General features: G+C 35.6%; 1 protein-coding gene across 1 annotated transcript in view; it reads right to left on the bottom strand.

Annotated features, from left to right (window-relative positions):
• Positions 1-14,842, bottom strand: part of LOC113092362 (probable lysosomal cobalamin transporter) — an 84,454-nt gene that overhangs the window by 15,407 nt on the left and 54,205 nt on the right. The window contains exons 10-14 of the mRNA XM_026257944.1: positions 13,032-13,096; positions 12,572-12,674; positions 9,567-9,671; positions 8,340-8,489; positions 6,030-6,111 (exon numbers count right to left, since the gene is read on the bottom strand). Of these exons, the coding sequence (XP_026113729.1) occupies positions 6,030-6,111; positions 8,340-8,489; positions 9,567-9,671; positions 12,572-12,674; positions 13,032-13,096 (505 nt within the window). The remainder of the gene's footprint in view (positions 1-6,029; positions 6,112-8,339; positions 8,490-9,566; positions 9,672-12,571; positions 12,675-13,031; positions 13,097-14,842) is intronic.

Raw genomic sequence — 14,842 nt, 5'->3', positions numbered from 1 at the left:
ATCTGATTACATAATCCGAACTACATATACATATGCAACTACATATACAGTTGGATAAGCCACACTGAAAGCTAACATAGTAAACATATAATATAATATAATATAATATAATATAATATAATATAATATAATATATGCACACACCTGTGAATGTTGTCAACTAAATTAATTCAAAATTAAATATTTCATACATTTGTAAAAGATTAATGTATAAGTAGATTTCAACTTTTTTTCTTTTGATTTAAATATTTTTCCCTATAAATGCCAACCAACTTATGTTTATGATTAACATGAACTTAATGAACACTAATTCATACAGTAGTCCAAATATCAAGCAGACTTCATTTCTTACAGATTGACTATCTTTCATCTGATGAGTTGCTGAATGGTGGTTATATGAATGACCTCTGAAGGACATTATACAGCCATAAATAATGTCAACAATAACAACTGTTTACACTGACTTCCTAAACCAAGCTGGTCAGCTCTCGGCATCATTAAGCGGATCAAAAATGGCCCCTGCTTGGAAAATAAAACGTTAGCCTGTTCCCATTATCCAGAACAAAGACAACAAATCTGACTTCACTGCAATGATCTGAGAAATCATTTGGGGGGTGAAAAACAGCCGCCTCTCAGCTAGAGCGACTCCAATCACAAAAATCAAACCCTGATAATGAGGCGAGAGTCTCAATATCAGAGGCAACCACAGGAACAGTTCAAATATTTGTTGCGATACACCATCTGGAGAAAGATGAAGACAGATGATTCAGAAATGTAAAAAAAAAAAAGAAGCATTTTTGTCAATTAAGTCATACCACAAACAAACTGCTGAGAGCTTTTAATTCCACTCAGCATGCTTAATGGATTCAAACCACAGTAGAGGAAACTTTGTTAAGATAAAATGAGCTAATATCGAGGACATTTTCAAATGATTGATGTAGATTGTCAAAAATATTTCACTGCACCATGATTTTTTTTCTGCCCATTTTGCCAAAAGCTGTATCATACTGATAGTGAACATTAATTGTAATAAAAGCAAATGAAAATCACATATCCCGCTGTGAAGCAACGGAGAGTCCCGTGCTAATGGACGGTGTACAGCTTGTCTTGCGCTGTTTTATCTGAAAACAGTAATGAGGCGTTTTGCTGGTGATGGGTAGGTGGCAGAAACACAATGACTGGGCTCTGCTGACCGACCGCAGATGGGAAAAGGCCAAAACCCACACAAACAGATTGGGAGGCTGTGCTGGTTGGCAAGCAGATGGCTTAAAACTATGCTGGTTCTAAAGTGCGAGTCAACTGGAGATGGATCAATTTTGGGTGACCCGCAGAGTAACTTCTGTTGCACAGATTTATCCTCCATTGTGCGAGACAGCGCCTCATTTTGGCTTTAAGAGACTTAATTGCGTTATGATACAGAGCATTGTTTAAAGGAGGCATATGGGGAAGCTTTCACACAGGCACATACAAATGCAATGCAACTGATTTCTACAGTTTTTTTTTTTTTTTGTTCTGCTTATCATTAAAGGTATTGCTAAAGAAAACATCACGATTACTGTTGCTCATAGCAAAGGTTAGAGATTTGATCAGTGTTTACAACTCGTGGCATTTGTGCTACGAACTTGAAGGATACTTCAAATCATGCGGCTTGTTGAGGTGTGATATTACTGTTCAGAGCAATCTGACATTTTTTTTTTTTACCTGGCAGGGGATAAAATGAGTGGCATTTACTTACACTGAAGGGACCTGAGCCATAACAGTTCAAAAACATGCTAAAAAAAAACATTCAGAACACTGTAGCAACTGTGTAGCAACCACTTAGAACACACTAGCAACAGCACAGGAATATGCTGAAAAACTAATTACCTTAGCAGCCGCACAGAACACCCTTGCAACAGAATAATCATACCCAAAACCATTCAACTTAACCACCTAGAACACCCTAGCAACAGTGTAGAAACATTTCAAAAACAATTTAGCTTAGCAACTACCTAGAACACCCTAGCAACATCAACATGCTTAAAACAAATGATCTAAGCAGCCACCTAGAAAACCCTAGCAACAGAATAATCATGCTAAAATCCATTTACCTTAGTAACCACCGAGAACACCCGAGTAACAGTGTAGAAACATGGCAAAAAATAATTTCACTTAACAACAGTCTAGAACACCCTACCAACAGCCTAAAAAAATCCCAAAAACTTTTCACCTCAGCCAGAACACCATAGCAACAACACAGAAACATGCTAAAAAACTGACCTTAGCAACTGCCTAGGTCACTCTAGCAACAGAATAAACATGCTGAAATCCATTGACCCTCGTAAATACTTAGAACACCCTAACAACAGTGTAGAAGCATGCCAAAAACATTTCACCTTAGAAACCACCTAGAACACTCTAGCAACAGCACAGAAAAATCCCCAAAACAATTCACAGCCTATGCAGTTGACTTGCTGCCTCACTGCCTTATGAGACAATGACTTTGCAGGCAGTGTTTTTACACGTAGGAACCTCAATGAAACTGATTCCGGACAGACATCTGAGGCAGCATAATGTGATCTACAACAAAATAGAATGAGTTTTGATGATAACTAAACAAATATTAAATTACTATAATACCAATTTCTCACTAGAAATAACATCAAAAGGGCAAAATGGTATTCATAAATATGCATTTACACACAAACTGACCACCAAACGCAACTTTCAGACGCCATCTTTATTTTTTTAGCTCAACCATCACAGAATGGAACGCACAGGATTGTGGGATATCAAAGGCAGTTAAGTGCCTTCAAAATTAGATCAGGAGAAGGTAACTCCGGAGACAGGACGGTAAGCAGAATTGGAATTCCCTCCTGGGAACTTCCAAATGCAGCCCACCTTAGCAAGGAGCTGGGACAACCTAGCAACAGCATAAAAACATTCTAAAAAATGGTTCACCTTAGCCACTACATAGAATACCCTAGTAACAACAGAAACATCCCAAAAGGAATTTACCTTAGCAACCACCTGGAACACCCTAGCAACATATATCATGCTTATTAAGAACATAAAACAATAGAACAGAAACATGCCAAAAACATTCAAAACACCTTAGCAACTACCTAGAAAACCCTGGCAACAGCATAGAAACATGCCAAAAAAAAAATTCACCTTAGCAACCACTTAGAACACTCAAAAACAGCATAGAAACATAAATGATATATGGAACACATCAGCAACTGTGTAGCAACAACCCTACCAGTCACCTATAACACCCTGGAAGCAACAACATATTAAGTATGCCAAAGAAATATTCAGAACACCTTAGCAACCACCTAGAACACCCTAGCAATATCATAAAAATACAGTACACCGCCGACACTGTGAGAGTGAGTTTTGAACATTTTTCTTCAGAAAATGTAAACTATCTAGCTAATACGATCACTTTGCGGCTGAAGTCATCTTTAACATGACCTGAATTTTTAATAGAGGCCGATGAAAACGGAGCGCAGAAGAATTTCTTAGCCTGTCAGTCTGATATTCTGGCACAATCCAGGGACCTGAAGTGAGTGAGAAGCAATTAGCAGGTGGAATTTAGCCCAGCATAGAGAGGTGTATTTTAGGAAAGGTTACAGCTGATGGGGGACACGTCTTAAGGACATTAAGGAAGATTGGCCACTTCTTCTTGGTTCACTGATCCAATTGCATATTAATATCTTTGATTTCATTATTATTCCAATATCTTCCAATGGGACTGGAATGTAATATCGGAGTGCCCTCCTCTGGATGGAAAATGGTATCATGGCTGCACTCTCAGGCTGGATGGCAGTATATCAAACCATAACCAATCCAATCTGAATCCACCGTGACATTGCGGAATAACTTATAGCTCAATTTCCCAGGTTTTGAAGTTGATCTCGTAAAAAATGTGTCAAAAACACACTAAGAGACAGACCTGGTATTAAATTAACTAGATGTTAAAGAGCTTAAAATCACTCATTACACACTCAGAGAACGATATAATGCTGTTAAAACACTAAATCAAAGCTTTTTACAGCAAATCATTGTTCCGTATTTTAAGCCGCCTTTTTTCTTTTCTGCCATCGTGGGAATAAAATCTCTGAGTGCAATGTTTATATTATGTTGAACTAGATTCCTCCTTGTGTCCTGCACACTCAAAGCACACAGATCTATCAGCAATTAACTGCAAATGTATGGTGGCAATTAACCTTATAGATCGTAATTAACACATCTGGTGGCTTAAGCCGCTAATTTTACAGCATTTTAATTAATGTAGATCTCCCTCTGATAGACTGATATTTGCCATCTCACCCTTCCATAATGAACACAGAGAAAAGCTGCAAGGGGTCATGTTCTGCAGGCATGACATCTAACTTCACATCTTTGTATTATCAAGACTATTTGCAGTCTGTCCTCAGGGGCTGAGCACACAAAACCAAACACTTGGATACATCCAGATACAGCAGTACAAAAAAGCAATGGTCCGTCACACCTGAAACAGTTTTGATCTCCTATTCAGATTCTGAGTCCGTCTCCTGCTGGTTTATGATTTCATCTCACATCTAGCATCATTAATACTACTGCTTCTTCTTCATGCTGTCTTCTGCAAAATCTATTTTGTTCTATTTACTGTTTACTCTGCTCATCTCATCATAACTGAAGTACAAATAAATATTTGGGGGAGCGACTGATATATAGTCAAACTTGTATCTGCATGGGCAGCACTGTAATCGAGAAAACAAGCAAATATTAGTTTGTTGCAGATATAGTAGGCGAGAACAGAGCACAACAGTAGGGTTCCAGAAGTAAAAACCCTGTTTATTTTCTCCATAGAGAAACTGATGTTGAACAATAACAAATAAACCTTTCAAAACAGACCTGTTATGAGCTCTGAGGTTGTTAATGGGTGATGTATGTGCATGGAAGTGTGATTTCAGTCGAGTTTAATTGCAAAATTCCCAGTGAGGAAGTAAACTACCCATTACTCTGAAGACACCGATTGCGGTTACCATGAAAATGTAAATTGTGGAAAGAGATTCACTCCCATGAAGCACTGAAAATTATAGTCTCTCAAACCACTTGCATACAAATGACTATTTTGCAATAAACTTAAAAATATTTAATTTATATTTATAAATGTATAGCTAATCAAATCTGCATCTATTAGATCAAAAATAAACTAAAACAGCAATATTGTAAAACGTCTATATATACGTCTACATATTTAGAATTTTTGAATTTATTTACTTTTGTGATGGCAGTCCACTTCAGTCTTTAATGTCACATGATCCTTCAGAAATCATTATGTGTTGATTTTGTGCACAAGAAACAGTTCTTATTACCATCGATCTTGAAAACAGTTGTGCTGCTTAATATTTTTTGTGAAAACCTTGAAATTGAGTTATGATTCTTTGAACAACACTTATCTAAAATAGAAATGATCAAAAATATGTGTTTACTATCACCCTATGACCAGTTTAATCTGTTCTTGTGAATAAATGTATTAATTTCTTAAAAAACAAAAAACAAAGACCAAAAACTTTTGAATCTCACTGACCCCACACTTTTGAAAAGTATTATATCTTTTATCATTTTCAAGTTTGTACTGTGGTCATTCATCTCAGAGTTGGTTTAGTTTATGGCTTAGAAAGCATTTTTTTTTTTATCACAATGAAGAAAATGAATGGGAACAATATGAACCAAGTGTGAAAAATATGGACAGTCACAGTCCACAGGCTCCTTAAATGGCCAAAAAAAACAAAAAAACAATGCATAAGCATACATATATGTATAGCCCCTTAGAATTTAACTAGATGTTTTGGCTACTGTACATTTAACACCTCCACATGTAAAATACCTCTGTTATTACTGGCTTCTTTGCAGGACAAAAAAAAGAAAAAAAATAAGAAAAGAAATTCCATTATACAACCTCTTTACAACTCCTCACCAACCATTCCCTATGGTATGGTGAAGCATTATCCACTGAAGTCAGTCACTCTGTGGGTGATAAAGAATGACGGTCTTACCTTCAGGAGCGTCTGCGTCACATATCTTAGTGATGGTAGCGGTGTGATTGCCTTGTGATGGGTCTGCTGTGGGCAGCGGGGTCTGGGAAAGAAAATACACTCAATAAACCCAATCTGAACTATGGAACAGGGCTCTAAATGCATGGAAGTTAAACAAAAGGAATATGCTTTAGCTTTTTACGTAAGCACATATAAGACATTACCATTGTGATATGGTATTTGTCTTTTTTTCACGTTCACTAACTTAACATCTTACAAAGCAGTTTTGTGCACATTAATTCAGTATAAAAATATCCATTTACCATTCAGTTTAACCAGCCACTAAAAATTAGAATAGCCATGCTGTATTTAAATTAAGTCATTGTCATTAGTCATTTAATTAGACTCATTATACTGCATATTTACAAAACTCAGCTATGTGTATAATGTGGCACTGTTAACACTAAAGTCGCAGTAAATGTCATTTTATAAAAAACAAAAAAATAATAATGTTTACATTTATAATGGTAGTAGTGCTTCATCAAATGATGGAGAAGAGCATTGTGATATGTCTTGTATGCAAACATGTGGTGTAGTTGAGCACAGTTTATTCATTTTAAAGACTTGCTTCATAATTAAACCCAATTCACATAATTCCTTCAGTAAACTAGTGCTAAAACAACACAGACTAGAGTGAGTATAAACAACACTTATATTTCTAGAACCCTCTCTTACAAGAATACTGATAACAAAAGCAAGCAAAAAAATTAAATAAAAAAAGTCATGACTGACTCATTCTGCATAATTTCATTTGACACACACTAATTATAAGAGGCAGACTGACTCATAAGCTTTTTGAGTTATTACATTATGGGAATGTGCTCAGAAATACAATTACAGTTTCAATTACCCATCCCATGTGCTTAGAGATAATGCATTTGTTAAAAGTAAATAAATATATGAACTATCTGGTGTACTGATGAGTCAAAAAAATATATAAATATAAATATATCATCTAAAAAATAATTATTTCTAAAGCATATATTCATTTAATACTTAAATATTCTTTATCAAATTAAATAACACATTTAACATTAACTAAAATATATTTTACATTTTATCCTTAATAATAAATTATATTTTTTAATTACAAACCCAAATCCAATGCAAACTACTTTCAGCTACTGAAAATGACATTCACATACATTTCTTGGAATTGTGTTTCAATCAATTATTCTTCTTACCATTCCAATTTAAATTCCAATTCTGTATCCTGTTTGCTACATCAATTCCAATTCAATAATTTAATTGGAATTTTTTAAAAGCTTCCCCAATTCAATTGTGCATGGCACACAACCCTGCAAGACACGTATTTCGTTTATGCTTATTTCAATATTTACATCTGACCCTGCAGAGGGGCAAAGGACATATGTAACGGATTCCAACACATGCTGTGGTGTTTACTGAGTAGAACAGGTTCGATCTTGCCGCGAGCAGTCCTTCCTTCTCTGTCCTCGGCAGACGATTTGCCCCATCAGCCTCCTGACAGCTTGTCAGCCTCACAGCAAATTACTCTTCATTTGAGCTTGTATTTACGCAAAGGCAGCATAACTTTTGGAAGTAATCAAACGGGATAACATGCACCACTGGACAGATGCAGAATGACTGCTAGCCTTCCAGGAAGTGAAGAGACATCAGATTTGATTGATGACGAGTTTGTCAGTTTCAGCCACTGTCTCCCTTGGATCGTTCACAGTCTGTACAGCGACCACCTGATGCATTGTCCACATAAAAATGGCAAGCGCTGACCGAAATTGCCATGACAGCTGGGTTTATCTAACTTCCTTTTTTTTTTTTCTATGATAATCTATTACCGTGGTATAATTAAGCAAATAATAAAAAAGAATGTTTATTCAAAGGCGTCACATCTAGGTCTGAAGGGTCTCTTCCAGTCTAAGTGGGTGGTTCTTGGACGGCAAGAATAACCTGAGCTAGGCTACATATAACACGAGTCACAGTAAAGAACACACGGGCAAGTTTCCACACTTAACATGATCAGGTCAAAGACTTTGGGTAGTTTTTAACCTCATATGAATGTACAGAGCTTAGAAGAAGCAAAAGGAAATAAATAAGAGATGCAGGAATGACTTTTGAAGAGAGAAGGTTTTGAAAAGCTTTCAAACACTTGCTTTGTAAAGGGTTGATCATTACATACTTATGTCACAGGCGTGGGCCCTTTTTGCTCAGATTATGACAGCTGTAATCCTGTAATCCTGATGCTGTGTAGCACAGGGGATTGACTGTGTATACACAAAACAAGCCACCACTCACCTGCAGCAGGTATTTCTGGCTGCCGTACATGACGTACTGCGGGGCCAGGCTGTAGATCATGTAGCTGGTGTGAAGGACGATGAGGAGGAGGATCATGCAGAGGAAGAGTAGGGCCTGCGGTCGGGTTCTCTGAGGCCTGATTTTATACAGCTGCACAAATAGAAACAAAAAACATCCCAACATTATTCATATGCACAAGTATTGAGAGAAATGCACTTTACAAATAATGCTGCATTCAGAGCAACAAAAACAAGGATTGATAAAGCAGAGTTGCAATAATGGATACTTTAAAAGGGTCCAAACTGACATGAAAACATTTTTCCTAGTAAAAGGTGTAGTTATGGATTATGAGTTATGGCACAAAGGAAAATTGTTCAGATTAATAACCAGAATTTCTAAGACAGGAATTTTGGTGCATTACTAAGGACTGCTGCACAATTCTTGCCAGTAGTTCATGATGGATTTGTATTTGTATTGAAAAACCAAACATTATAATGTTTTATGTTATAGATAAAATATGGGGAAAAAAATGACTTTTTGTTGTTGTTATTATTAATAAATTAAATATTTATTGTTTTGCACAGCATATCATTATTTTTTTATTTTTTTTTTCAGTTTTTATATGCAATGCAACAATTGTCATATTTGAATGATTTCTGAAGGATCATGTATTTAAGGAAAATGTAATTTAAATCACAGGTAAAAATTACATTTTTAAATATATTAAAATAAAAAAAAAGAGTTAAACTGTAAAACTATTCCACAATATTACAGTTTTCACTGTATTTTGAGCACTTAAATACAGCTTTGGTGAGCTTTCCACATTTCTGACAAGCACTGTATAAGGTTTAACATACAGCATTTTTATTGTTGGTATATTGTATGAAATTACAGAAAAAAGGAGATTACTATTATTATTTTTTTTGTAATGAAAAACAAAGTTTATTAAAAAAAAATGTTATTATGTTACATATGTATTATATAAAACTGTATTAATTGTATTTACACATAAACCAGCATATAACTTCTAAAATAGTATTTAAAAAAGAAAGAACGTTTTTAAAAGTTTTTGCAGTCCCAATGTACATACGTTTTGCCTATACAATCTAAATGGCTAATCATTAATATTCATTACAACAACACTCTCGCCAAAATAAAAATGTTTAATGAAACAGGTGAATGAAAAAAAAAAAAAAGAAAAGAAAAAATAACACTGTAGTGTCTCACCCTTATCCAGAAGAACCAAATCCCCATGTTACGGATCCCAGCCATGGAAGTGAAGACAAAGTACATGGTGATGATTGTGATGAGAATATAGTCCAGCGGGAAAACCTGCAGAAACAAGAGAAATTCAAGCAGTTTTGAACGACAACTCCAAAAAAATCAGAAGGCCTTGATCTACAGCAGTGGTTCCCAACCTTTTTCAACTCGCGGCCCACACAACCAAACACATATGTTTGCGCGGCCCACTTCAAAAAAATTAACTGACCCCGCTATTGTTGGGTTAATAACTTAGTACTCAGAAGCTAGATTTTAAACTATATTTATTGAATAAACTAGGGCTGTGCGATATGGACAAAAAAAAAAAAAAACTATCGCGATTTTTTTGATCAATTTTGCAATTGTGCTTTTACAGTCATGAACGCATTCAGGATTAATTTGAAACATATTTCCAAAAGAAAACCAATCAGAGCTTTATCAAAAAGTTGTAACATCTCAAAAAAGTCAAAATTATCACTATAGTGAAGATGTAAAAAAATGTATAGACTTGCAAAAAAAAAAAAATAAATAAAAAAAAATCCTGTATACAGGGATTTTTTTTTCTTTTTTGCCATGCATTGTTCATAGAGCTCATTAATTGTAGCGGTGCCTCAGGTGTTTGCAGTGTGTATACAGTATGTGTATACGGTCAGCAGTGAGAGCGCATAAATATAACACGAAAGCACATTAAAATAATGCACGAGTGCGAATCTCTCTGTTCGCAGCAGATTTCCTTTGCTCTGTCACAAAACCGGTCGTGCTTGCTCAGATACACGCTGCTTTGCGAGGAGAGAGTGTGCACACTTAAAACGTGTCTCCTCTCACTTAAACTGCATCCTGTTCACTAACAAATTCACTCTATGCTCATGTGTTAGACATTAATTATTTTCGCACGTTTTTATTTCTAGCCTTTTACCGCAGTGAGAACGCTCTGATCCGTCAACATTGGCTCAGAAAAAAGGCGCATCACAGACAGTGTGTGAACCTGGACGCATATGCGCACGCTCAAAACGTGATTTTATGACGTTTTCTTTTAATCGCACAGCCCTAGAATGGACTAGGGGGCCGCGGACCACAGGTTGAAAACCACTGATCTACAGTATTTCAAACATTCACCAGCTCTACAATGCAGTCTCTATTCATCCACACACAACACACTTTTCAGGCCTGAGTGTCAACTAAGAACCATTACCCTGACAATGAAGATGGCTGGAAGGCCATGACTGTGTTGTCCACACTTACTGCTTTTTTCTTTGTGTACCAGAGTGGTTTTCAGACTAAGTGATGCATGTTTCACAAAGCACACGACGCTGGAGGCACAAAGGATATATATACACTCACACACTCAGCGGTGGCCTAAAATACTGTCACTCCTGTGCTAGAGATGTATCGCTCCACAACTCTGAGGTAATCTTTCAGCAATCCTGACTATTTTCAATGCATTTCACCTCAAAAGAGCCACAGGAAGTACATGGCAGAACTGTTTGAATGTCAAGCTAAAAATGATCCTCCTGTTTCCTGGAAGAGCTGTTGGCTCGTGGAAACGGCGAAGCCTCTTCCGTTGGCAGCTTGTCCTCCATAACTCCACTGGAGCAGAAATGCTGGTTTTGCAATGAGCTAAACACACACTGACCTTACCTGTTGTCCTCATTTCAAAGACGGAATATGGTCAGTGACATCATGAAGTACAAATTAGAAATGTTTCTGGAAGCATGAGCAATAACTCTCCAGCCTGCATGCCTTATGCTTTTGCAAATTACTTTTACTTTTCCCTTTTCACATGGCCTACTTGCAGAAATCAATGGTCTGCATTCCTAAACAATTTGGTTTAAATCAAGCCATCTCTCCAAGTAGCGAGTGAAGTGATCATATTTTATTCAAGCACATGGAAACTGATCACTGTGCTACTTGAAGAAGATTGAGGGATTTGAAATCTCTTCCAAAAGCACTACATGATAAATTGTGCTGACATGCACTACCATTCAAAAATGTTTTTTCTTTTGAAAGAAACTAATACTTTCCTTCGGCAAGGACGTGTTAAATTAATCAATTTTGACAGTAAAGCCATTTGTAACAAATTACAAAAGATTTATATTTCAAAGAAATGCTGTTCTTTGAACTTTGCATTCGTCAAAGAATGCATCACAGTTTCCAAAAAATTATTGATTTTAAATGTTAATAAAAATGAATGTTTCTTGAGTATCGAATTAGAACATTAAAATGATTTCTGAAGGATCATGTGACTCTGAAACCATGGAGTAATGGCTGCTGAAAATTGATCTATGCATCATAAGAATGAATTACATAAAAAAAAAAATATTAAAATAGAAAACATTCATTTTAAATTGTAATAATATTTTAATTATTATAATAATAACAGCCGATCAAAAACATTCAAAATATTAATAACTCCAAACTTTTGAAAGATGTGCATGAATTTCTTAAGAAAACAAAATGAAAAAAAAAATCTTTTTTTTTTTTTTTTTTTTTTGAAAACTTATTATTACTATTACATATGACAAAGTTGAAGAACAGCAGCCAACAAGTGCACATGAAACTCTTCAATACCTTCATTAGTTCAATACCTTCATGGCCATTACATAATCATCATACTTTCATTTTTTTCTATTTTACAGTTTTTCATTCAAATATCAAGAAACATTCAAAAAGGAATGAGTAGGTGTGTCCAAACTTTTGATTGACAGTGTGCACTTGCCAATTACAGAATAATGTTGCTTGTCTTGGCAGAAATTGCCTACAGTCGATCGCATTCTTCACTTTTCTTGCAACAGGCTCAAGCAAGTGCTGTCCTGCTGATAAGTTTCGTAGTAAAACCAAAATGAACCACACTTTCCATTTCTGGCACTTTCTCCTCCGGACTCAACACACAGCTCTGGTTTTCACTAGCCCTCAAGTTGAGAACACAAACATAACGTGATTATGAGACAAAAGAAAATGAGAAGGTTACTCACCGGTTGCAGTGCCAGCAGTAGCTCATTAAGAGGGTTGGTTAGGTTGGTCCCAAAGATGATAAATCCAGTGCTGATACCAGCTGAATGTAAAGCTTTATCCAGACTGCAACAAGAAAAACACATTTAACAGCATCATCACATAAGAGACTGAATTTAAAAACATCATTAACTACAGTTCTCCATGGTCTGCTATAGAATGATGGTACATTATTGTAAGTATGAACTAATTTAGAGCGCTGCAAGTGTTGATGAATGTGTGTGTGTACAATAACAACAGATTTATGGCAACTCCAGCACTGGATCAAAGTGTTCCTCAAATGCACTGTGCTCTGAGGGGACGTCATTCTTCCTGTGCCTTTTCAGTGGGGTGAGTCATTTGTTGGTAACGTGTGAATGTAAGAAAAACAGTGGGTAGAGTCTGCCATCAGAGTGACATTTCATACAGGTTGATGTAACTTACTTAGAAATAAACAAGGTCATGAAGAACAAAAGGGCCACCAGGATGAAGAAGACCCCGAGCAAGATCTGACAAGACGGAAAAGAGACAAAGTTACAAAAGTCTGGACAAACTACTTTAAAAGTTTAGTATCCTTATTGAAATATCACAAAATCACAAGACCACAGAAAATCCATGACAGATTAAAAAACTAAATGTGCTGCTTAGTTTTTCAGGATTTATTTAAATGCATAGCAACAACAGAAGAAAAACATTTATTTGAGATGGACATATTTTGTAACAATGTTAAGGTTTTTAACATTACTTCTGATTAATTTGATGTGTCCTTGCTGAATAAAAGTATACATTTCTTTCAATAAAGAAAATACCATAGGCATAGAGATAGGCAAAGATGAATTATAATAATAATGTTTTATTATAAAAACCAACATTTTTCCTATTATCTATTCCAAATAGCAGATCAGTTTGTATCAACTGTCATTAATAAAATAAATTAATTGAAAATAACAATGACAAACAGACATTCATGACTAAACATTCTAAACATTCATTATGCTGTAAAACACATTTAGTTATTCCAAAAAAAAAAAAAAAAATGCTGATCCATTCTAAACCCATGACTTTTTTTCTTCTACTATGAATGATAAATAATTCACTGGTTGCTCGTTTCTATGCAATTTTTCTGAAGCGGATATGAGCAGAAAAATGGCAAAGCTTCACAAATGGCATAAAAGTACCATAAAAACTAGTCTAGATGACTTATGCACTATATTCCAAGTCTTCTGAAGTCATATGAAGATATGGGATAGTTCTTCACACAATGTATCGTATATCTTTAGAAGACTTGGAATATAGTGCATGAGTCATATGGATGACTTTTATGATACTTTTATTTTATTTATTTTTTTTTGTCATTGTGGAACTTGACAACCCCAGTCCTTATTTACTCTCATAATACTGAAGAGTTGCCTAGATGTTCTTCAAAATCATGTGGGTTCGGTGTGAAATTAGGTAAATGATGACAAAATGTTCACTTTAGAGGGAACTAGGAATTAGTGAACCGATTCTTTTGAAACAAACTGATTCATTTAACTTCTACTTCTTAGTTACTCCTCAACAATTATTTACAAACACACATATATTAGTATGAATAAATACACACTTCAGCACCAAATATTTGTGCGAAGGACTGAAACTGGTCCATCATGTCTAACCAGATGATTTTTTACACATGGCCATATGGTGCGACCCACCTCAGACTGACACAGTCACAAAGAGTAATATGGATGACATGGTCACAAGCTCTCTAAATAAGGAACAGACTGAACTGCAGAGGAATGAGTAAATGAACAAAGACGGAGACACAAACACTCACAACCCACAAAGCAAAACAAAACCAATATGCCAGACTGAACGGCTGCTTTTGACTGGCCTCCCGGAGCTCACGTCTGCTTGACTTGACTTGAGGGAGTAAACAAAACCCCGACGTGTGCAGTATTCATTCCAGATTTTCACAAAACAAAGGAAAAGAGGTGGCAAAAAGAAGAAAAACCAAATTTAGAACAAGCAGAAAATATACAGAGAGACATAAAAGATGGACACATCTATCTACCCATCCGTCTGCCTGTTTTTTAATATTTAGAGCAACTCCTCTATAATAGTAAATAATACATATATCACATGTATGCTAACATTGTTTTATGTAATAATTACATTAGACCACACAATGCTAATAAAAAACACAAAAGCAAGTGCCATACCCATTGAACACACATTTCCCTCAAGAAACAATATGACAGATTGTGAACTGTAGC

The sequence above is a fragment of the Carassius auratus genome, unplaced genomic scaffold (genome assembly GCF_003368295.1).
Source record: "Carassius auratus strain Wakin unplaced genomic scaffold, ASM336829v1 scaf_tig00214575, whole genome shotgun sequence".
NCBI classification, from domain to species: domain Eukaryota; kingdom Metazoa; phylum Chordata; class Actinopteri; order Cypriniformes; family Cyprinidae; genus Carassius; species Carassius auratus.
The sequence above is the reverse complement of the archived record's forward strand: the minus strand, read 5'-3'. Positions and strand labels throughout refer to the sequence as shown.